We start from the raw sequence: 25,492 nt of genomic DNA, 5'->3' as shown, positions 1-25,492 counted from the left end.
ACTTGGTTAATTTTTTAAAAAATGAGACAAGCCCACCAAAGTCAACTACACTTTTGTAATTAGTAGAAAATTAAGCATACACATTCAACTGAAATAGGAATGCTGAAATAGGATCAAGACCATAATCCAGCTGCATTTGGTTAAGGGGAAAAGTTTAAAAAATAACTTCTAAAGTTATAGCTTGGTTAAAAGTTCATCATTAAACTCTGCCCTTTTATTATGAAAGATCTCTTTGTTAACAGGGCCCATTACAACTAATGCATAAGGAATAGTCATTTTACAGATAATAGGAATGAGAATTTGAACTATTACAGAAGATTTGGGTAGTTCAGAATACACATCTAAGTCTGAATGTTAAGAGACATTATTTTTCTTGATATTGTACGCTGGTGCTCTACCAGTTTTTAGTATCTGTTTAGGATACCAATTGTCTGCTTTCTGTTATTATGTAAGTAATTTCAGCCAAAAGAAGTATTCTTGAATGTTAGAATTATGGCACAATTCTTTTTTTCCCAGGTACACAATCACTATTTGCTGGTTATTTAAGACAATGCTCCCAAAATAGAAATAGTCAGTAGAAAATTATGAAAGGTGAATTTCTTAATTAAGCCTTTAATTAAGAAATTCACTAAAGAGAGATACTCAACTTGGATAAATAGGACAATAGGATCTCAGATTAGAAATCTCTGTTCAGATCCTTATTTAGCTTGCTGGACAAGCTGAGCAGTCCCCATCTTGACCAGTACATTCGTTGTGAACGTAAAATAGAGGAGGAGAACTATGTATACTCTGTAAATTCCAAAGTCCTCCACTGCTGACTTCTTTGGAACCTCTGGCTGGGAGGTATTTAAAAATTATCTTCCCAAATTGTACTTTGAACCAAGTAACAATTCAGAAGCAAGCTGAACTGGATTACTTTCCGCAATGGCTGATAATTTTAGCAAGGTAATTTATATTTATTGAGGTAGGAGGGCATGAGGAGAGAAAAGTGCCATTGACCACCATTGGCAAACTTATACTTTGAATCAAGTGCTTGATGGTAACATGTCTTTAAAAAGAGAAGAGGAGAAGAAGTGTTATCTTCTGTATTCATCTGCCTTTCTTCTATCTGTGGCTACATATCTGTGTAAGAATTCCAGACAGCCAGAGCTGTTGTAAGATTAAAATAGTACTGTGACACAAAAGTAGTTTGTTTCCTAACTTTCTTGGGACTGAGTGCTCCAGAATATGACTTTTTATTGCTACAGCTCCAACCAGGTTGCAGGGCTGATTCCAACCAATAAAATAGCGCTGTACAAATTAAAATAATGAAATAAGCATGGAGAGGGATTGGGGAGTGTCAATTTTTAGTACTATATCCACAGCTGTAGAGCAGCAGATTTTTCTTACCTGGCATCTTTTAGATGCATATTTTTGTACAAACTATTAACTTCAATGAATGAGGAAAAATAAAGTGCCCCTGTCTTCACATCAGTAAAAATATATGGTTAGTTTTAATGATGACATCTCTCAAAAAACTGTTAAAAGTTAAAATGTTATCAGTACACTTTTTTAAGATCAGTCAATTAATAACATCATACAGTTGTTATAGAAATATGTGTTACAAAGATAATATCTATTTGTTTTGTTTAAGTAGATTGTGGAAGAACAGGAGCTTCCATATACATTAATAAATGTCATTGGAGGTCCAGATGGAATTTATGAAGACCATGTAGAGTTTCTGGAAAAACATCTTAAACTCATCACCATGCAGGAATATCTGAAAAACAAGCAAGTGCTCAGCGAAAAAATCCAAGCAATATTTATGTGGGCCTATAAACCTGAGGCCAACAGGGATCTCCTGGAAGCCCTACCTAATTTAAAAGTGATAGCAGTCTCCGGTGCAGGAACAGACTACCTTGATTTGAAAATGATCTTCAGCTTTGGTGTAAAAGTAGCTAATACACCTTTTGCAGTGTCCAGTGCAACAGCAGATATGGGGATAGCTTTGATGTTGGCTTCTGCTAGAAGAATTGTGGAAGGTACAATTTAATTTTTGTAAACTCAGTGTGTGTGTGTGTGTGTGTGTGAGAGAGAGAGAGAGAGAGAGAGAGAGAGAGAGACTGTACTCTTTACGTTTTAAAGTCACTGATTTCCATGGGTCCCTATGGTTGTTAAAAAAAGACCACCTTGTAGATATAGTATAATCAAGTACTTTGCCACTGTCTTATCCCAGAATATGTTTTTAATTTTCCAGTTTAGTCTATATCTCTGGAATTTTCTCATGATTCCCATCCAAGTACTAACTAGGTTTGACTCAGCATAGGGATTATGCCAAGGTCTGTCAATATATGCCAACCTGCTGCCCCTATGAACTATGGAATATATCAGATAATGGATAATGGATGGAAACTGCATCAGTTGTACTGGTTGACTATCTTTGTCAGGACCTGGATAGAGGCAGTATGCCCCATATGGTCCTATTAAACTCTTGGAAGCTTTCAGTATTGATCATGGTATTCTTTTGAACCAGCAATCGGGGTTGGGGGCGCTATTAAAGAGGTTGCACTGATTCTTTAGCAGGTGATTCCAGTATGGTTGTGGGTAAGGAGAAATCAACCTGGTGGTATCTCACCTATGGAATGTTGTAGGGTTCAGTTCTCTCCCCCTACTTTTCAATATCTACATGAAGTTCCTGGGAATGATAATCTGTCCATTCAGGGTATGATATCATCAATATGCTGATGATACCCAAGTGTACATCATTATCTAGTGCTATGCTAGTAATGTGGTCAAAGTCCTCTCCTGGTGTCTGGAGACAGAAGGAGTTTGAATGTGTAAGGAACATTTTGAAACTGAACCCAAGCAAGACTGAGTTGATGAGGTCAGAAGGCGGTCTTCCTTTATCCTGGCCTGCATGTTATGGAACAGAGTTCTCCTGGATGACTAATGGCCTTCTGGAAGTTGATTAAGATAGAGGTGTTCCAGAGGGCTTTTTAAATTTAACTACTGAGATGATGCCATCATGTGAATTTTTTGCATGTTCTGGTTTTATAATGAATGTTGCTAGTTTTTTAATTATGATTATTCATTGTAACATGGCTGTTTTATTTTTTTTACTGTGGATGTTTTATGTTGCATTTTTGTGCACTGCCAAGAGTTTTATGATTATAGTGATACAAGAAATGTTAACAATGCATTGCCAGGATCGAGGAAGATATAGTGATTTTCTACAATTTGAATAACCATATATTTATTTTATAGCAGATTTTTCTCCTAACAAGAGAAATCCCTTAATAAGGCAATTTACAATAGTGATATTTCAAAGCTCTTATGGATAGATAATAAAAAACAAGACTAAACCTGTTAAAAGAAAAATCTTTTAGCAAGTTAAAAATGCAGGAAATGATTGGCAGAATAAACATTCTGTCACTGCCTAAAACACATCAAAACTGGAACCAATCTAACCAGGAGGCTCACCACTGGGATGCTGGTCTATATCCTTATTAATCACACTTCTCTTTGTAGTAGAATTTGGAGTATGGCTTCTAAAGATGACCACTATTGATAGGTCCCTCTGAGATAATCTTTAAGGATTCTGTGTTCAACCAATTCAGGGGCTTTTAAGGTGATAGCCAGCCTCTTGAACTGGATCCAGAAACACATCTGAAGCCATAGAGTTTTATAAAAAGTAAATGGTAACATGATCTTCAGTCTCTGTGCTACGGTGTCTATCTGCTTGCCTGATATTTGGTCTCAAGCACTAGCAATATAACGTGTGTTAGGACACAGAGCTGAGAAAGACACATGCTTCCCAAGTTCCACACTGAGCAACTATCGCTAGAGTCTTTTTGGCAATATATAAGATTGAATTACATGAACTTCCCCCCTCCAGAAAAAAAAGCCAATTCTTGGATATATAAAACTACTTTATTAGGAAGGAATCTAACTTAGTGACCTCTGTAGCAACCTACATTTCCACCCATAACACTAAAGTCTTATTTGAATCAAGCTTAGCTTTTGGTAATTCCATAAATGCATGTTTTGATGATATGATGGATGTGGCTAACTATTGCTTTTTTCTGGGACTTTTTAAATTTCCGAATCTAATATACAGTTATGAGATTCTGGATAATCTCCCATTAGAGTAGTAATTAGCTTTTTTTTAATTATCCCAAAATGACTACATATTGCCACATGCTGTGACTTTTCATACATACAGAATTTTTATCTGGTGTGCATTAAAATTTAAGATCTATCTGAAAGGGCATAGCCCTAAAAATACATGATTGTAACATTTTGCTGGTCATGTAGAGCAATCTTTGAAAATTGTTGGAAAGAAAATCCTACCCAAATCTCTGTCATCATGAACTTAGACAATCATTGGCAGTCAACATTAAGTATGTATGTAATGTTAGAATCTTTAAAAACAGGAAAGTTTCTTTCAAGCTGAGTTCAACTTCTGGTGACTTCACAGTCATGTCCTTTAGTTTTCTTGTCAATAAGGAAGATGTTTGCTACTGCTTTCTTCCATAATGTTTTGTCTACCTCCCAATCTAGTTTATGAATTTGGTATTGCCTAGACACCTGCCATCATAGCTTCCATGACCAGCAGAGTTAAATTTGACCCTATGACACCATAGACTGGTTTTAATGCCATAATCCAATTCTGGAATATAAGAGTCTCCATGCAATTTAGCTAGGATTGTGAAGAAAGACTTCTAGGTTTCCTTCAGGGCAGTTGAAACCTTGCTACAAGTACCTGTAGCAGGAAGTGGGCCTTCTCTGGTGTGGCACCTGCCCACAGTTCAGAATCAGTAAGGTCAATGCAGTTTGCCACAAGAGTGAGATCTGTGCTATTTGTATATTGACTGATTTATTACTACAATAATCCACTTCTTTTTGTTTTGTTTTTAAATGTCTAGGTTACCAGATTACAGTTTCCCCTGATACTAAACATTTTAATATTGACTGGTTGGGACAAGAAATAACTGGTGCAACTCTAGGTATTATTGGAATGGGCAGAATTGGTTACAAGGTGGCCCAAAGAGCTAAAGCTATTGAGATGAAAATTCTTTACCACAACAGAAACCGAAGGTAACCATCTCTCTGGTTAGATTATTCATACAGTAAATTTGTTTTTAACTGATTTTTTTTTCCTTGATTTTTTCCTTTCTTTTATGCTCAGCATGAATTACTTCATTTTACTTCCATTACACAGATAGCTGTGTTTAACTGTAATTTTTTTCCTAATCTATTCCAAATGTATATTTCAGATCCATAAATGAATATTAGGAAATCATCAGGTATTTCGAGGCCAGACTTCATCAAGCTTTATTTTTCCTTGTGTTTCAACAGTGTTTGAGTTTATTCACATATATAGTTTACACAGGGGTGTAAGCAGGCAAGAAATCACATAAAATTTCCAGAAAGAGGTTTCCATGTATTCTGAAATTGTTTTTACTATTAACTGTTTCTTCCAGATGAAAGGCTCCTATCACTATCAGCCCACAGTTCTTGTACAGCTATTTCATTTTCCCCCCAACAAACTTTATCTGGAAAGGAGATAGATAGAAGGAGTCATGAGAAGACCCAAGCAGCCTGAAACAAACAGTTAATTAATGAACTCTGCTTGTCTTCCCTTCCTTGAAATTCTTCCTCTGCAGCTTCTCCTAGGCTATGTATGCAGAGGAAGAATTTCAAGGAAGGGAAGACAATCTGCAAACAGCCTAAATTACCTGGATCAATCTTGAATGTAATTTATATTAGAACCAAAAGAATTGGTAGAAGAAAAGCCTGGTCATCTTGGAAGAGCCCCAAAGCATGAGTAACTGGATACTGTACTCTAGATCTGGGAGCAGTGGTGGTGTGTCAAGCCTATGATATTATCTTCTGTGATGGACAATGGTATGATTGGCATAGTCATCTGCTGCCTTCTCCTTGCCATTGCTCATTGTGTAATGCGGGATGAGAGAGTTCTCCCAAGCTCACCCTCATATCTTCCAAATTCAACCCAAACATGCCCTGGTAACTGGGGGGTTTTTTGGCCATGTTTTTTATGATGATCTCCTTGGTCTCATTCCCCATCCTCAACTGAGGCAGCTTAAAGTCATCTTTAGCTGTTCCTGCTTAAACTAGTGTTTTTCTGTCTTCTCCCAACACAGTTTTAGTCATGGGCATTATCTAGCAGTCTTCAGTGATTATGTGGTTGCTGATACGGGCAGGAATGGGAACTTAAGGCTGCTGTGAGCATGCCCTGTTCTTTTCAGTCACTGGACAATACCCTCCATAACCTTTTTGGCTTGGGCTGCATGAGAGACTGCACCCCCGGATTCTGCAGGGGCATCTAACTGCATAACGCCTACCCCATGGGAAGCCCTCACTCATCCTGCAGATCATGCCCTCATTCCTGCTCACTAGTCTGTCTCTTGTGCTCTCTTGCTCTGTCACTCACTCACTCTCACTTGTTTGTTTCTGTCTTGATCACATGCTCTTTTACTTGCTCATCTCTTTTTATGTGCTCTCTACTTATGCTCTCTTTTGTTCTCACGTTCACCCTGTTTTACTGCACTCGCTCTCGCTTATTTGTCTCTTGCTCATTCATCTTTCTTGTTTGCTTCACAGCCTTAACTTGCTCACTTCCTTGCCTATTGCTCGCTCTCTTGCTCAAACTCTCACATTCTACCTCACTTGTCTGTCTCTCATTTTTGTTGCTTGCTTGTCTTTTTTTGGTTTGCTCATCTGTCCATCTCTCTTTCATTCTAATGCTTACTCTGTCAATGACTTGTGCACTACAGCTATTGGCAGGACATGGCAAGTGCATTGTCCACTTCAGCCAGTGCTGCTCTACTGTGAGCTGTTGATTGGAAGGAGTATACATCTTTTAATGTGTTCTACTGGTAAGGAAGCTAGTTGATGCTTTCCACACAGGTAGATGCCCAGTGCCTGATCACACCTGCTATCAAAGCCAAAATGGCCATGCAGGGAAGTTCCCAGCAACTGGAGGGGAGGGCAGGCCTGTTGCAGCCAAAGAGGCCAGTAGGAGCTAGACAAATTCCAGACCTGCTTTGTCTTCACTATAGTTGCCAGTGAAGCACTATACATTGTACATATATCAAGATTTGTGTTGGGAGCAGATAGAAAAGAAAAACATTTCAACATTGGATCAAATTAATATGAACCTAAGTAGCCTTGGCTCTGGTGTGAGAATGGGAGGAAGGCTGTGTCATGATGACATGTTCTTCAAGAATGGTTAGTGAGGCATCTTTGAAATGAATTAGGGACTTGTGGATGTGCCCACAGCTCCATATTTCAGATAGCGTCTATCACTAGTTCCATGAAGGTCGGAAACATCAATGGAAACATTGCTTATGCTAACTATCTATTAGAGCTAAATGGTTATTTCCTGCAGAAATGAGGCAGATGAACAAGCTGTTGGTGCTGTTTATTGCCAGAAGATGGAAGATTTACTCCAACAAGCTGACTTTGTGATGTTGACTGTGAATCTGACTCCTCAGACATGCAAGTTGATCGGGAGAAAGGAACTAGAACTCATGAAGCCCACTGCCACTCTTATCAACATATGTAGAGGTAGTATAATGGCTTCAGATTCATTATAGCTACATATTCCTTGAGTATGATGAAACGAAAATCATTTATGGTGCGATGGAAAGTAAGAAATTACAAATCAAATTCTGTCAGGAAAATTTAAGGTAGACTGTAATTCATCTGCCTTATATCTCAATTAAAGAGCCTGAGATATTGTAATATTGTCAGATAGCTATACTGGGCAAACCTTATTCATCCTGGTTCATGCCCCATCCCATTTCTAGAATTCCTGGCCAACTTTTCCCTAGCTGAGTGTCTCCTTAGTACTCTAAGGAAGTCCTCCTGAGGCACAATTTTCCTCCTTAGTTGGCCATTGTCCATTAGGATTATTTTTCTCACTGCTCCCCTTGTGCTTCTGATCTTCATTCTGATCAAGTTATCTCCAGAGCTACACTATACATGGGACAAGATGAACAGGGGACTATTCTCAGTTAACGAATCAGCAGAGATATTGAAATGTTTGCTTTAATTTATAAATGTTAGTCATCATCTAAAATACCTATTTGAAATAGTAATCAACATGAGAACTACAAATATTAGTAAAAATCTCAAATGTACACATACAACAGACAGGTAACAGTAATGCATTTCCTTTATCATGAAACCTTTTCTAAAATGACCATTCTTATATTCTTTCCCTTAGATGGAATTATACCTGCTTTCACCTTCTTTCTACTCCAAATTTCTTGAAATGCCAAATATTTTTTAAATTCAGAACTCCTTGAACCACTCCTCTCCTGCCAAAGAAATTGTTTTCACAGTAAGAAGCTGGGGTAGCACCACATTGTTCATGTTCTTCATTATAATATGGAGTTGTTAATCATTTTGGTTGCCCCTTTTCACATATTTTCCAAATTTACATTATTTGTGTGGTGCAGTGAGCAAAACAGAACCTGATATTTTGCTCATGGTTGCCTCATTGATTTGTATGAAGTCATAAAAGGATTTTTCCACTGACCCTCCAGTCAAGAACTTTTCTTTTTCTTAACAGCTGCAAATTATTGTATGTATTAACTAATTAACCCTCATAACCCAAATCCCTTTCCTGACTAGATAGCATCAGCTCAGACCTCATTCATTCAAAACACTACCCATTAAAATATAAGGAGTTTCTTTCTTTGGTCCCAACACAATTGCTGCCAGAAAGAGACGAGACTGGGATGTCAAGCTGTAGGTGTGAAAGTGGTACTTGCCATCTAACAATGCCTGAGAAATGAGTCTCCCATTTTAGCTTGGCAAGTAATGTGTCTTGATAGAGCTAGTAAAACAATTGTTCTCTCATTTGTTTTAAATTCAGGTCAAGTGGTCGATCAAGATGCACTGCTGAAGGCCCTCCAAACTAAAATAATTAAGGCCGCAGCTTTGGACGTGACATATCCAGAGCCATTGCCAAGGTAAAAATTGAAACATTAACTAGCATTTAGAATCAATATGTCAGTGTGAACTTTTGGGCTCTCCTTATTCTTTCATGTTAGGTATTCTATCCCAAAATATACTCTGTCTTGCCACTGATTCAACTAGACTGCAGGATTATTTAATATAAAATAGTTGACCATTCACACCAAACAAAACAAATGTTCTCTATTAATCAATAGGATCATATTTGACTAAATAAAGTATATTACTGTATTGATTGATTGATTTATTATGTGCCATCAAGTCATTGTCAACTCTTAGACACTACATGGATAGATTTCCTCCATGAGTATTATGTGTTATAGTGAATTAATGTAAGTTCTCCAAATATCAAACTAATTTATAGGAGCAAGGTAGTATAATTTAACCAAGATAAATAGACAACAATTATGGAGTTAATGTAACAGAATTAAATTCACTAAGCTTTGAATTCAAATTCGAAAGTCAAAGAATCATAGAGTTGAAAGGGACCATTAGGTAATCAGGTTCAACCCCCTGCTTACTGTAGGAATTAAAACATTCCAAACAAATCAATACTATGGGAAAAAATGATAAGTATACACGTGCACAAACAATTGCATTTAGATCTATAGGTATTTAAACATGGAATAATTAATTTCATTATGTGGATTTCCTGATTCACACTGAGAAGTTAGTTTTAAATGTTCCAAGGCAAATGAGAGTTGCCCACAGAAGAAGGGCATACAGTACATGTGGTCAGGACACTAGCTCCCCCTTCTTGTGGAAGGAGCAACTCAAAACAGCCCAAGACGGACCTAAGAAGGACTGATTGGGCTTCCTGGCCACAGGGAAGCATATATTGGAAAATAAGAATTGGAATGGGAATAGCAGAGAGAATTAAATACTAAACATCAGTTATTTATTTTTTACATGATTTATGTCTGCCTTTCATTCAGGAGCTCAAGGCAGTGTACGTAGCATCCCTCTTATTTTTCCCACAACCACCACTCTATGGGGTAGACTGGACTGAGAGTGACTGGCTCCCATGGCTGAGGGTGGACTGGTTTTTTCAGGTCATACCCAGTTAGTTAAGCTTTGGTGTTCTCAGTAGTTCAGTAGTTAAGCTTCGTATACACACAGTATACACAGTACACATAACTGGTTGTGGGTACACCAAAAAAGGGTCAGCTGATCCAGTCAACTAAGCTACGGAAGGATTAGATTTAGCCCTGTCCAGATCTAATCCCAGTTCCTCCCAATCAGTTGTGTTATGGGAACACTTAAACTGAGTCCACTGATAAATGTTGCAGTCCTTGTCTTCAAGTGCTGGAGAGAAAGGATTGTTGGAAAAAAAGCACAGCTCTCCATTTCAGAGTTCCCAATGCCTGCAGTGCAGAACACACTTCTGAAAGACTGATTGTCTGCATGTTCTGTTGCCTACCAGTACTCTCCTATGAAGTGGCTCATGGGAAAATGGACACTTCCAAAGGAAAATGGACAGGGTCTCTGTATTCCCAGTTAGTGTGCTTGTGTGCTACCAGAACTGTCAATGAAGAGATATGTTTGGGTTAAGCACTTGGACAGAACAGGACTGCAGAATGTTAATGATCTGATTCTACTTTCTGACAACTTTGAAAGACCAAAGTATGTAATGTTCATATTAATTACTGTTCAGTTCCATAAGCGAGGCACATCATTATATTTTCAAGTTTAAAAGAAACAGACAACTTTTCTCTTTTTTCCCTTCAGAGATCATGCTTTATTACATTTAAAGAACGTCATTATAACACCCCACATTGGAAGTGCAACTTCACAAACCCGTCGCCGTATGATGGAAAATATGGTTGAAAGTATTCTGGCTGCTGTAAAAGGCCTTCCAGTCCCTCATGAAGTCCATGAGTAACACATGCTTCATTTGTTGTGATCAAGTGTTAGCGTTCTGTATTTGTCTTTAAATGTTTATACCAAAGTAATGAATTTGATTTTTATCTTCATTTGGCAACAAATCTCCATTAATCTTCCTTGGAAAAAGAAAAATAATAAATATGCTTTTGGGTATGTTTTCTTCATTTATTCTTCTTTCTTCAGTTTGTTCTACAGAACTTTGTTAAATGGAATGGAAAATAAACCTGAAAAATAAAAGTATTTGTCATCCATTTTCACCTAAAATATATTGGATGAGTGTTCCAGTGATATGATACAGTATTAAAAGAGTTTGTTGTGAAATAAGGATTATTGCTAAAAGCATCCAAGATGCTTTTACAGTTATCATCTGTGGGATAGACTCTTATGCTGAAAATAACAGCTGACTTAACAAAAAGTAAATTTAAGCCTTTTTAAAATTAACAGGACATTCTCAAATAAGTATAAATGTGAGCTTTGAAATAGGGTTATTATATATGCATACATATATATTCTAAACGAAAGACTGAAATTATTTTGAGATATTGATGTGATTAGGAGTGCATGTAGACATACTTGTGAGATTTGGGGACATATAGTTGTAAGCTATCCTACATGTTCAGTTTTTGTACTGTCTACCATTGCAAATACTTTGTGTTACTGGAGAATTGCTGGATTTTTTAATCTGTAAAATATTATTAAGGTGGAATTTACAACTGTATAGCAGAGGAGTAACCCTCAGATATGGCTGGAGTGCATTTCTGACATATAGTTAGAGATTATGGGAGCTACCCTTTTTCAGTCTGGGTGATAGGAAAACATGTCCCATAATATAATAAGAAAAAGAACAAACACATATGTCAGCATGATGTGGTGTCAGACTAGGTCTGGGGAGACCCAAATATGAGTCCACCTTCAGCTATGGAATCTCCCCGGGTGACTTTGGGCCAGTCACTCTCAGCCCAACCTACTTCGCAATACTGTTGTTATGGAGAAATAATAATAATGATAATAAAAAATAAAAATAAACCCAAGCTACCTTAGCGTCCAGAGATAAGGCGGGAAGTAAATCTAACAAATCGGTCAGCCTAAACGTCGTGACTTTGTAGAAGCTCATTACCCCGAGAAGTCCTTCCCGGTCGCTGGGGGCGCTGTATAAAGACCTTCTTCCTTGCAGGCCACCTCGATGTGGGCGGGCGGCGTGAGTGCGGGCCCGGAGGAAGCGCGTTTCCAGGCCCGCCTTCCTAGACATTCCAGAACGCTGGGTTGCAATGTGGAGCGTTCGGAATGGCTTGACCGCCGCCGCCGCCACCGCCGCCGCCGTAAGAAAGCGGGCGAGTTTGCCTTGGCAGGGCCAGCGGCTTCCCGCTTTGGGAGGCCTGGCAGTGATGACTTGCCCCAGCTGCTGCCAAGCTCTGCACTGTTCCAGACGACTCTGCCGATCCACTAGTCAGCTGCTCAAGAAGTTCCTCGTTAAAAAAAAGTGAGTGGATCTTTTCCTTTTGTCCCCGAACTTGCGGCCGGAGCGCTTGGGCGGGTCCCGAACTGCGAAGCGGCGCTGGCTTCGTGGGCAAAAGGCGTTTGCTTCTTTTCTCATCTTTTCAGAAAGGGCCGTGGCACTAACGCGCGCTCGCTAAACCTCCGCAGCGTGATAGGCACGGTCGTTCCCAGGTTACAAACCTGTTCGCAGTTTTTCCTTCTGCATTACACCCCCTCCTCTTTTTGTCTTTTTAAGATAAACTTGATCCTATCCCTTGGGAACGTCTGATCAGTATCCCCCATCAGTTTGTGGAATAATATTGTAAAACAGGCGTTGCAACCCTATCCCTTGTTTACTCAGAAGCAAGCTTTACTGAATTATACGAAACTGATTCCAAGTTAATGATACCTAAGTGTCAGTCTTACAGAGCAATCCTATGCCTGGTTTTACATGTCAGGCTCAATAATTAATTTGCACTGATTTCAAGTACGTTACACTGATTAAACCAGTATCTGCTTGTGCTAGGTTTATATTGCCCATTGCTTTAAATACTCTTCGATCATCTGATAATAAATGAATGCTTTATTAAGTGCTTGGCTGCTACCTTAGCAATCTGCATTTAAATTGAAGTTACTTTGCTGTGATCTATGTTGTTGACAAATGCTGAATTCAGGATTAGAACTCTGAATTTTTATGTTCATTTGATGAATGGTGTTTTATTCAGGTGTGACATGAACCATTAATGATTCAATATTAGTATGTTCCAAATGCTGCTGGAGAATTCTGGGAGTTCAAGTCCACATATCTTAAAGTTGTCATGGTTAAGAAACACTACTATAAGGAGTGAGCAGCTCTTCCTAGAGAGGAAGTGGTGGTGAGGCCTTCCTCTCCCGCCTTTATTTAAACTACATTTTATGCAGAAGTCAAGCCTCACAAAGACCTTTAAACTGAGTTCTTTGGAACCAAAACTGATCATTTCAGTCCCCTCCAGAACTGGAAAAGGGTGGTTAGCCCCCAACTTTAAGGCTGACTTTGCACATCCTCTAGGTTGTTTAATGGTGGTTTAATACATTATTGGCTGGATTTACACCAAGCCATCAATCATGGCTTCCGAGGCACTCATGCTAAGCCAACCCTGAGCTGAGCTGCATCTTCCTGCGTTGGAGGGAACGGGTCCCTTGGGATCTCCTCTCTGCTGGGATGGGACAAGTGAGCCTCTGCCTTCACTCTTAACTGTTTTTGAGGTTTGATTTTAATTGTGAGCCGCCCAGAGTCACTTTTTCTTGAGATGGGCGGTATCTAAATTTGAAATATAAATAAATAAATAAAATAAAGGGGTAATAGTAAATCATGGTGTCATGGTGAAGCAGACTGTGTTTGTACATGAATGAACTATAGCTATTTGCTGAAGCCGCACTGAAAACACGGATATGATGAAAACTGTAATTGGTGAGTGGCAATAGCTTTCTAAACTATTCAGTGCCCTTGTGTAAAATTATTTTCCAGGTAGATTTTACAGAATAAAATAACACATGAAAATACATGTTTACAGTTATTAAAGCATAAAAGTTATTGTTTTCTCTTATTTTTAAAGGAAGAAGTTTTGGTATTCTAGTCCTACACTTGGCTCTAACATGGTAAGAAGAAAAAAATGCATTAACCTAAAAGGTGGTTTCTTCATTAGCATATTTCCTAATTTTTGCATAAGTCCTACTTTATGATAATTGCTCTAGATCATGTGGCTTTCTTGGGGTTCAAGTAATCCCTAAAATGGGACCTTTTGTTCCATAATTGCATAAAGCAGTAGCACCTAGTTGTGTTTTCATTGAATTTATATTGTATTTCATACTGAATTAAAAGTAAGTAAATAATTCATGCTATTGTATTTTGTCATTCACAGTTTTCATCAGGGAGTGGCATAGGAGTAGAATGAACATAACACCTAAATAGCAGCATTAGGTTGTTATTTACAAATACTGTAAAAAGGACTCAAAATATTTATAGTGTGATTAGTAAATAATTTTTAGAGTGCAAATTGACTCTTTTCTCAGATGTTATTCAGTAGATACCCAGTTACATCTCCAACTATTTATGCATAGGATTACAGCCTTATTGAGGTAAATAAGTTTTTGCTATTGTACTATATTTCTAGCTACACAGCTCTTCTCCAAGAGGAAATTTTCTATATAAAAATATAAAATTGTTAATAAAATTTAAGAATATAGGTGTTTGAAATAACTATGCTGTCAAGTCTTGTTCATAATCAGGTTGTGTAGTATAAATATGTCACTTCCATAAACTAATTCTCATCTTTAAGGAAATCTGATATGTGAAGAGGCTTAAGATAAACCAATATAGTTGGAATAATTGTTTAATATTGAGTTATGATTGAGCTCCCCTTATGGGAGGCAGTTCCTTTTAAAATACGTTAAAACATAATGAAATGTGATTGTTTTATTTATTATAAATATGTAATCCTTGAAATCTAAATTCAGCTGTATCATTGTAATACAATAATACAACTATATAATTGTAACATATAATTGAAATTTAGTTCTTCCTCTGTTCCCAACTTCAATTTCGTTTTTATCTGTGTACTACATAGAATACGCATCTCACTTTTCTCAGTTGCACAACTTCCATGCACACTTTAGGCCCTCTTCCATTTCTTTATCCACAGTGTCCTCCAGCATTCTACCTTAATCCCTTTTATATGATTGTAGCTAAACTGAAATTTTGTATTATTTGACTTTTTGTAAAATGTTATACAAGGATCATGTTTAGCTTTTTTTTTTCGAGACAAAGAGAGCTTTGTAGCTCAGAACACATTAGATATTTGTCCTTTCACATATCTAGTATTCTCTGTTCAACAGAAAGCTGTTTGAGTAGTTGTTTTTGAACATATGTATCATGTGGTATGACTTTGTCCAACTACATGAACTTATTTGATATATAACATATCTTTTATATTGAATTTTGTTTGTTTTTTGACAACTTAAAAATACAATTTTTGCTATTTATTAGAGATACCAGTGGTGGACTTCAAAAATCCAGGAAACTCTCTTTTCTGCCATCTAGTGGTCATCTGGATTTTGACAGCCCAGATCTGGTAGCCGATGGGGTATATTTTATAACAATCTTAATATTTCCTGATTTATGCCTAGGATCCAAAGTTCTCTTTAAGCATGCTCAATTATTATTTTTTTAACTCTTCTTTTAAGCAACAGGCTCTACCTCAATAATATAACGTATGACTTGCTATTGGATAAATAGTGCACAAATAGGGGATTATATGGCAAGTTGCTGTTTGAATAACACCAGCTCTAAATTCCTTTGGGTGCAAGGAATGCATTGCATGTTTTTGTTTTTAAATCAAATAAATCTGAAAACAATATGACTTTTCCCCCAGTTTAATATTTGCACGCTATAGCTATAACCATTTGCTGAGCATCTAGATGCTGCAGTTCACGTTTCATTATCTCTGGCCTTTCCCAAGTCCTTTGAGTATGTTGGAAAGCGCAAAGAAGGTGCTTTATCTTGTTTCATTTGAGAGGGTATACAGCAAAAGCAGTATGCAGAAGCTTTCCCCCATTAAACATAGCCTAGTGACCCCTCCCCTAAGTTCTTTGGCCCATGTAGAAGATTTGGAGAGAAGAATAGGAACTTGCATTACCTCTTGCAACTTTTTGAGAAGAAAATAAGTAGAATATGTCATCCTTTTTAATTTCATCTTATTTAAGAGGAACTTACTTAGACCATTATTTGTTATTTCTAAAGTCTTGCAAGGGATGAAGCTCTACTCTGTGCATTTGGGGTGATAATTTTAATTTCCAATGTTTTTATTGATTATGTGCCATCAAGTTGTTTTTGACTTCTAGCAGCCACATAGATAGATCTTTTCCATGACAATATATCCCTAACCTGGTCTCTTTCAAGTCTCCCAACAGTGCACTCGTCGCCACTGTAACTGAGTCTATCCACTTTGCTGCTGGTCGCTCTCTTCTTTTCTTTCCTTCCACCTTTCCCAGCATTAGAGCCTTTTTCAGAGAGCTGGGTCTTTGCATAATGTGTCCGAAGTAGGATAGTTTGAGCCTGGTCATTTGTGCTTTGAGTGAGAATTCTGGGTTGATTTGTTCAGTGATCCATTGATTTGTTTTCTTGGCTGTCCACAGTATTCTTAGGAATCTTCCCCAACACCAAAGTTCAAAGCTGTCAGTACTCTTCCTATCCTGCTTCTTTAAATTCCAACTTTCACTTCCATAGAGTGTCACAGGGAATATCATGGCTTGAGGGATTCTGTTCTTTCTAGGTATAGACACATCATGGCATTTGAATATCTTTTCCAAGGCCTTCATGGCTGCTCTACTTAGTGCTAGTCTGTGATGTATTTCTTGAATTTCCAATGGGATTGTTATAAAAGATAAACGTGGGATATTTCTTCCTTATTCTATGTAGTTCTTGGAGGTTTCAAGTAAAGCAATTATCATTGGCAAGCTACAAAGATTTCTGGAACTTTGTGCAGAAAGTTTTTTTTAACCACCTGTCTCATGGTACTAATTGCTGTTTCCCCTTAATTATTATTGGGCAGGTTGCTATTAAAAGCACAGGAAAATAGGGACAATGAAAAGCAGAGAAACAGTGGCAGTTCTATTAGATCCTTAAAGAAATGTACTCCTGTTTAAAAAGTTATACCTAATTCCAAAAACGATGTCTTTGCAACCTCTTGTTTTTTAAAGCTATTCAAACCATCCAGCTTGACGAGTGTTTTAAAGCTTACGCCTCCAAAGATGAGGAAAGAAGATAGCATTCGTAAGAAAACTCTGAATGTTCTGTTGTTTGATGCTGTGCGGGATCTACTGAGTACCCCCGAAGCTGGCGAAGAGCTTTATGATCTCAATGTGGAAGTGTTTAAGGCAAGTACAAAGCATATCAGTCCAGCAAAATCACTTAGTTATGTGCTGAAGTAGAAACGTCTGACGTTGTGGTTCAGTCCTGGAAACTCTATGTGCAGATTTTGCTGATAAAATAAATTTGCAGATTTATTGCATTGCATTGCATTGAGAACTGTTCTGTATGTATTGCGTGTGGCTTATTGCATTTATTGCACTGCATTGCAATTGCATCAAGAACAGTTGTACTGTATTATAGATTGATATTGGCATTTTATACCACACCTGCTTATGGTATCATATTTTAGTTTGCAATCCTACAATCCATCAACTGGAAGTTGTGGAAGAGAAACTCTGTAAACACAGATGTACCAATACTCATGATCTACCAGCAGTGGGACTTAAGACACAACATCCATTAATATATTAGCCAAAAGATCCAAAAAATCCTTGTTACAAGAACATATCATCTTGAGCAAGGTTATTACTTTTCTTTACATTAGTATCTAAAATGTTTCTGCAGGATTTTTTTGGAAAGACCCACCTCCTACCCTGGTAACATCAAATCAGCAGGAAAAAGAAAAGAGTTTTTGCTCTTCTATAGAGAACTCCCACCATCACTGTTGTCTTCATTGCTTTTTGTTATTTTTTAATACCTGATATTTGATGCTTCCAGTAATGGGACATTTTGCTTTCCTGTTAGTGTGTTATATTCAGTATACATTGATATTCTCTGATTTTAAAATCCAAGCATTTGTATAATTTTGCTTTTGTCATTGGAGGGTGGGGGGAAGGTATGATACTTTCAGATGTTTGTAACTGTAACTAATATTTCATTTCTATATATCCCACTGAATATATAGAAATGTATTGAAATCTAGGTTATTTAAACACATCATTAACAGTGTAATTTCCATTGCTTTTCAGCAACATCAAGACAGTTATAAAACTCAGTTGCATCTGCAATATTGGAACCTTCCTAAATTTAAAATGAAACCTGTACTTCTTGGGAAAACTGTGTTACTATAAATGATAGTTTCTTCCATTTTCTTGTGGAACAATTACCCTTTAATTTACAGTGCATTTGGAAAGTATTCAGACCCCCTTCACTTTTTTCAGTTTTGTTATGTTGCAGCCTGATACTACAATCATTCAAATTCATTTTTTTCCTCACAGTCTGAGAGTCCTTCATGTGCTTTTTTGCAAACTTCAAGTGGGCTTTCATGCATTTTGCACTGAGGAGAGGCTTCCATCTAGCCACTCTGCCATAAAGCCCAGATCAGTGGGGGGCTGCAGTGATGGTTGTCCTTCTGGAACTTTGTCCCATCTCCACACAGGATCTCTGGAGCTCAGTCAGAGTGACCATCGGGTTCTTGGTCACCTCTCTTACTATGGCTCTTCTCCCCCGATTGCTCAGTTTGGCCGGGCAACCAGCTCTTGGAAGAGTCCTGGTTGTGCCAAACTTCTTCCATTTGAGAATTATGGAGGCCACTGTGCTCTTGGGAACCTTCAGTGCAGCAGAATTTTTTTTGTAGCCTTCCCCAGATCTGTGCCTTGCAGTAATCCTGTCTCTGAGCTCTGCAGGCAGTTCCTTTGACCTCATGGCTTTTGCCCTGACACAGTATGCATTGTCAGCTGTGAGGCCTTCTATAGAGAGGTGTGTGCCTTTCCAAATCATGTCCAATCAACTTAACTTACCACAGGTGGACTCCAAGCAAGGCGTAGAAACAGCTCAGCAACAATCAAGAAAAATGGGAGGCACCTGAGCTAAATTTCACACGTTGTTGCAAAGGGTCTGAATACTTACGCCAATGTGATATTTCAGTTTTTCCTTTTTAATAAATTTACTGATATTTCTAAAATTCTGTTTTCACTTTGTCATTATGGGATAGTGAGTGTAGATTAATGAGGAAAAAAATGAATTTGAATGATTGTAGTATCAGGCTGTAGCATAACAAAATTGAAAGAAGTGAAGGGGGTCTGAATACTTTCCAAATGCACTGTATATTCTTTTTCTTTCTCAGTGTTATTTCCCTCTTGAATATCTGTGAAGTAGAAATATCTTTTCTTTCCACTGCCTACTGTTGACATAATATCACTGTTTTTAATAACCATCTCCTTCACTTACACAGATTTATAACAGAATTGTTTGTACTGCTCCTTTCAGATGTGAAATCTGCATTTAAAGCTAGTATTTTAAATTTCTTAGGCATCCCTCACATCAGATTTTTCAACATGTCGCATATATTGGAAGAGTTCTGGCAGTGCAGAACAGGATGAACATATTCAGAAAGTTCTACAGAGAAAAGCATCATATATTAGGTACTAGCATGCTGTATCTCTAGTTAAGCAAACATCCCTTTAAGAATGCAGTTGGCTGACGTTGGCCGGTAGAATGGGGCTGCTCATAAATAAAAAATAGAATGGGCTTCCTTCACATTTTGAGACCTAGAAAAAATGGTACAACAGCTTTTTAGAACTTATACCTATTCCCTCCATCTTTAAGAGAAGCTTTGCATATCTGTTATTGTTTCCTGATAACATTTTTAGGTTGGCTTAATAAGTAATCACTTTAGATGTTAGAATTTTTTTTCTTCCTAGACATCTTCTGATATCATATCGTGTCCGGGTAAATGTTCCTTCAATAACGTTTGTTAAAGACAAAGGGGAGGAGGCTATAAGAGAGGTAAGAAAGTGCTTAAATATTCTCTGATGACATGATTTGGTTCATTCATCGCAGTCAACAAAAATGTGAAGTGTTTGCTTTTGGGTTAGTGTAGTATGTAAACACAGCCACTGCCACTATGGTTTGTAAATCATAGTTTTATGTTATGGGTAAATCAAGTGTCTATGACATGTTTTATCATGGCTTAATACTGTGTATAAACCTAGGTGATGAATACTAAGATCATTGCACTAGGGAAATGGAACGCCGCAGGAAATCCTCTATCAGTTCTTCTAAAAAGTCAGAATTTAAGTAAATTGTTGAGTTTTCTCTGAAAAGAAAGAGAAGTGAAAACCATATTAAGTGCCCTACTACCATGTGGTGCCTATACTGCAATCCTATAACGTCAGCTTGGAGGTGAAATGTACTCTGGATAAGTATACAGGTAACCTGTGTTATCCAGAGTTGATAGAGACCAAACCTCAGTAAATGAATAAAAGTTTTTGTGTATCTATTGGATCTGGACTTTTTTCTTAATACTGTACATGTGCAAAATGGAGGATGGGCTTTTGTGGACATGTAAAGTACATCTTTTAAGGTTTATGGTTATGTTCAATGAAAACATTTTATGCATGAGCAAAACTCTATCCACCATTTTGGATGCATAAAGGGGAAAAAAAGCTATCACTGGTAACTCCTTATTGGTTAGATATAATTTCTAGGGTGAACTAGGTTTTTAGAAGGTAGGTAAGGGTCAAAGATGTTAACATTTTGTTCAACTATATCTCTCAAATCTGAAATATCTCAATCTATGAAGAACTTTGAATATACAAAGTTGGGAATGTTGCAGGAAAGGTGATTATGTACTCCTGGAAGGTTGCTAGTATCTCAGACTCTAAAAGGTGTCTTAATGAAATTTGTCAGCTTTCAGCCTTTGAATTGGCTTTATTCTGAAGGAAAGACCAGACAATATGATTCCATATGGTCATTGTTTAAATATTGAATTACAGTGATGACATTGAAGAAACTTACATGATTTCAATATTAAAATAGCTTGATTTTCTTTTTCCCCTAACCCTTTTCTCTATTTAGATGTAATTTAGCTTTCTTTTTACTTTCATTTGGCTAGGTGGTGGTCTTCTGTTTTGGGGGAGAGTTACCTATGTTTCTGTGTTTTTAGGGTAACTTAGCTGAAGTTCTTTTCTTTAAAACTAGGTAGTTTAATGTATAATAGGCTAGTTTTTTCTTGTAAAGTGTTTAGTCTTTTATCCAGCAGTAAGATAGCTAAATCTTACTATTTACACACACACACACACACATAGTTTACATATATGTATTGTATGTTTACAGTATATGTAAAATATATACGTAAACTACATAGCTATCTTATACTATATAAAAGTAGAGTAATATAATTAGGAAAAAAGTTGTCTGTGCAAGGGACAACTAACATTGTGAAAGAACCACATGGCTTGCTCTGATCACCATCTTGTGCCGAATTGCAAGTGGTCTGCAAGAAGCTCTAGTGCACCTCGTCAGGTTCAAGAGGCCCATCACAGAGATTGCAAAAGCCATGCAGAGCAGAGAAGTCAGCATGAGCAAAGTGGTTTAGTCAGCTGTCCCTCTCCATCACCAGCTGAGTGAGCTACTTCAAAGAAGGCCAGCTGCTGCAAGGAAGCCACACAGAACCTCATAGTCAGGCTCACCCAGTGAGACTTGCTGAGACCAATGTTAAGGATCTCTGTTGGAGGAAATGTGCACTTGTGTGAGGAATATGATCATAAGCTCTAAAACTTAACTCCCCATCTCCCATAGGCCCAAGATCCCATTATTTGGAGTTTCATAATCCATGGGTTTATGCTGGAACAGAACTCATGTGAATGAGAACTACTTATATATAGGATTGCAGAGAAATCTTAAGCAACTTCCCCAAAGATTCTTTTTTTAATAGTAATTTTATTAAATAGTATAATAACAATAAAAACTAATACAAACTAAAAAGAAATAGAAGAATGAAGAGTAGAAGGTGCAGAAAAGAAAGGAAAAAATAGAGCAATAGAAAAAGAAAAAAATAATATGGTAAAAAAAAAGAAAAATATATAAAGTGACTTTCCACCTTCATCACAGCAAGTGTAAACAATTTTAACAATGTATCACCTCCTCTTAAAATACAAGTGATCTCTTCTTCCCATATCCCATCTCTTATCTATAAACAAATCCATAAAGCATTGTCATTTCAGTCCTGGTGTCAGCAAAGGTCCATTAAGAGTTACCAGAGATAACAACATATCTATTTTAACCTTGATCAAATAAGTCAACTTTATATTCCTTCCTTTTACTTCTAACAATCTTGAACTTTAATCCCTTCAAATAATGTTATAGAACTTTATTTCTTTTCATTTTTTTCTTTGTCCCTTCTCATGAGATTATTCAAAACTTAACGCTTTTTTGTAAATCCAATATAGGAAAATTATCCAGGCCACTCTCTTGGTTTATTGATTGTATACCCCTTTTAATTATTAAAACATCAGCCAGTTTCTTTTGTATGTCCAGTGTAACATCTTTTTCCATGTTATTCTTGTAGCCTGTCATTTTTAAATCCACTTTCAACTCAGTCTTGACCTTGTCAGGTAGAACTTGTTCCTCTTCCATAACATCTTTTAGAGGCAGTATATCTATAGAGGAAGACACTCTTAAAATTAACTTCTGAGCCCATTGTTCAAAAATATCTTTCCATATGTCCAGTGTTAGAACATTTTGCTTAATTCTATAATTGTAAGTGGAGTTTGTGTTCTCCTTTAATTGTAATCTTTAGTTTCTTCTAGTTCCCTCTAGTGTCCAATTTTTAAAATCTTATGGTTTTTTTTAAAAAAATCAAAACCAAAACATTTTCCCATGGGAAGGATTCTTTATAATTAATTCCAAAATCTTATTTCAAATTTAGCTGGACCCTTAGTCTGTATGTAACTTTCTAAAATCAAAGTTTTAATCACCTTTTTGCTGTTTATTCCCCCCCCCCCAAAAGTTCTTAAACCTGTAATTAAAACTTTCGCTAAGGATTGAAGGAAACTCAATCTATAAATTACTATAATACTTGTCAATCCAAAAGTTTCTAAATCTGAAAAGCAGTTAAAAATGCTAAAAAGCCATTTCTGAAAGTGATTAGAAAAGGAAGTATGTGAACTTAGTGTCCTTTCAAAGGCACCGACCACGGTTTGAGCAAGATAGCTATTCCCTCATCTCCCAGAGCTCTAAACCCACTGGAGACTATCTTGTGGCTTCCTCGCAAGGAACAGCTGTCTGGAGCACTTGTGGGTGATCTTGTCCAGAGAGGAAAAATCAAAGAGCCAGTCTACTAGCTGGCTCTTCATTCTGCCACAGTTGTCTTCAGTCCGCCTTTTCTTCCTCTGGAGGTCCTGCAACTTCCCCAAAGATTCTTAATACTTTTAATTATTTTCATAAAATGATATTGACTTCATCTGTGAAGATGTTGTGAGGGCCTCGAAAAAATCCAATTTACCACAAGAAACTATTTTCAAAATATGTGGAAATCTTCCTTTTAACGTTGTGTTATGCTTGAAGGCAGCACACAAAATGCATGGGATTTAGAATTTATTTATATTCTGATTGTGAACAGAGTAACCTTATTTCTTGACAATTTCAGTGGATTTTTTTTCTTTACATTGTTACAGATTGAGAAATTATTGGCAACTGCTGATATGGGGCCTGAAAAAGAAGAAGAAAATGAATTAATTCAGAATGATTTCAGGTAAATTAGAAAAGCAAGTACAACCCTGAGCCAGTGAAAAAATCCTTAATTTCCATTAAAATGCCTTTTATTAGAAAAAGGGCTGTAGAAATGTGCAGTTGTGCATTTGGAAAACTGATTATGTAACAAGGGTTTTCTATCTTTATCTCCTCCTGTAGCTACTGAAATGACTCAAAAACTCTGGGAGGGTAAGGAACCACCTCCCCAAGTGAAACAAACTGTAGGGAATCAGCAAAAATCAGGCATATATGCAAACATTAGATTTCTTAGGCTTGTACATTTCACTTGTTTTCTCCATTTCTTGCAGTGAGGAAAGATCCACAGTAGCTGATACCCGTGTGGATGCCTCCATCCACACAAATCTATTTGGAATTGATCATGAAGCATTAAATAAGCAAATAATAGAATACAAAAAAATGAAAAAGAACGAGGCACTGGAAAGGACTTCAGCGTTAGAGTTGCAGTTGGCTGAGATACGCCAACACCAAAAGAAAAAGAGATGGAAGAAAGCTAGGAAGACTTACGATGATGACCTTAATCCTGAGGAATATTTGATGGATAGATATAGTCAAGATCATTGGGACAATGAAGTTTCATCTTCAGAGAATGAGGAACTAGAGTATAAACCAAAGGAAGATGGCAGTGAATTGGAAAAGGAAAAATAGAAACATCAACTTTAAGTGAATTTGTAAAACTATGGGTCAGTTTGAACTATCCCATTACAAAATGTTCAGTCAATGGATTGTTGAATGGAGAATATGTTGTAGAGCTGTGAAGTTTTCCTTATCATTTCTCCTCTCATCTATGGATTCCTTTCTCCTCTTCCTTATTTGTATAACCATAGTTGGCTCTTACATCCCAACCTGGCACCCTATGGTTAGTTTTATTAAAATTTACTTCTTAGGCTGCTATAACCCATCTGGAATCTTTTGCAGTCAGTGAGCTATAAAAAAGTGTAAATCAATAAATAAACTTGTTTCAAGGTATGGTCTGAATTCCTAGTTAGCCCCAGCCATTGGTTGTTATGACATTCCCAAGCAAGCTATGGCTATGCAGAGGACGAAAGAAAAGGAGCAAGAACTCCATGAGTGATAGAAAATTATGCTGTATTTCTAGATCATACATGGAGTATAAGAAATGCAACATCCGACCTGATAGAGTAAGTTTACGGATGGATGACTGTTAATTAAGTGTTAAACTGTAGGCTTCTTTTTACCATTTTCTTTTCTCCTTCTGTTTTAAAAATAAAGTAGTTCTATTTAGAATGGGGAAAACAATGACATAAACAATGATTTCAGTATGACATAAGGTTTCTATTTAGAGAAAGATACACTAAGCCTGTCTTTTGAAATGTAGAGCTATTTAAACCTAAACATACACATTTGGATATTTTCATGCAGGAAAGCACAACATATCAGTGTACAGAAGAGCCTCAGTGTCAGTTCAGTAACATCTGCCACTGTTGCAGATTCATAGAAAATACCAGGGGATCCAGAGCATTGCATGAACATCTGCCAGAGATATGCTGAGGAGGAGGGGAACGAATTGAAGACCATAAGCTTGGATATTAAGAACAGGGAGAAAACCTGTTCCCACGGCAATACTATAGAATTATCCACATAGTGAAGTAGATTTGCATAAGAAATAGATTTGGATGGAGATAGCCAAGTACGATGAGTTACCAAATTAATGTAAATTAAATTCCATAATTTATTTTTCTCTGCTTTCCCTCCACGAGAAGGATGGAATGGTTCTAAAGGGACTTAACCAGATCAGAATTGTGTTCATGCATTTGGGTGCTTCGCAATCCAATTCTTTTGGAC

The 25,492-nt window shown here is 37.1% G+C and overlaps 2 protein-coding genes across 2 annotated transcripts; both read left to right on the top strand.

Moving 5' to 3' along the window:
* The first annotated feature begins 139 nt into the window (after window positions 1–139).
* On the top strand, window positions 140–11,022 carry LOC103052036 (uncharacterized). The gene is made up of 6 exons (XM_007426447.4): window positions 140–945; window positions 1,637–2,021; window positions 4,905–5,076; window positions 7,391–7,569; window positions 8,885–8,981; window positions 10,714–11,022. Exons 1-6 carry the CDS (start codon window positions 925–927, stop codon window positions 10,865–10,867), a joined length of 1,008 nt encoding a protein of 335 aa, XP_007426509.1. The 5' UTR covers window positions 140–924; the 3' UTR covers window positions 10,868–11,022.
* Window positions 11,023–12,131: 1,109 nt separating this feature from the next.
* On the top strand, window positions 12,132–24,664 carry RBFA (ribosome binding factor A). The gene is made up of 7 exons (XM_007426436.4): window positions 12,132–12,349; window positions 13,941–13,983; window positions 17,083–17,259; window positions 19,445–19,557; window positions 19,837–19,921; window positions 23,593–23,669; window positions 23,977–24,664. The coding sequence occupies exons 1-7, from the start codon at window positions 12,138–12,140 to the stop codon at window positions 24,332–24,334; spliced, it is 1,065 nt and encodes a 354-aa protein (XP_007426498.2). The 5' UTR covers window positions 12,132–12,137; the 3' UTR covers window positions 24,335–24,664.
* Window positions 24,665–25,492: the final 828 nt, after the last annotated feature.

This window comes from Python bivittatus, unplaced genomic scaffold (assembly GCF_059951505.1).
Source record: "Python bivittatus isolate LINGU-HERP-01145 unplaced genomic scaffold, Pbiv_v1 ctg000840_np1212, whole genome shotgun sequence".
NCBI classification, from domain to species: domain Eukaryota; kingdom Metazoa; phylum Chordata; class Lepidosauria; order Squamata; family Pythonidae; genus Python; species Python bivittatus.
This window is presented reverse-complemented; position numbering and strand designations above follow the sequence as displayed.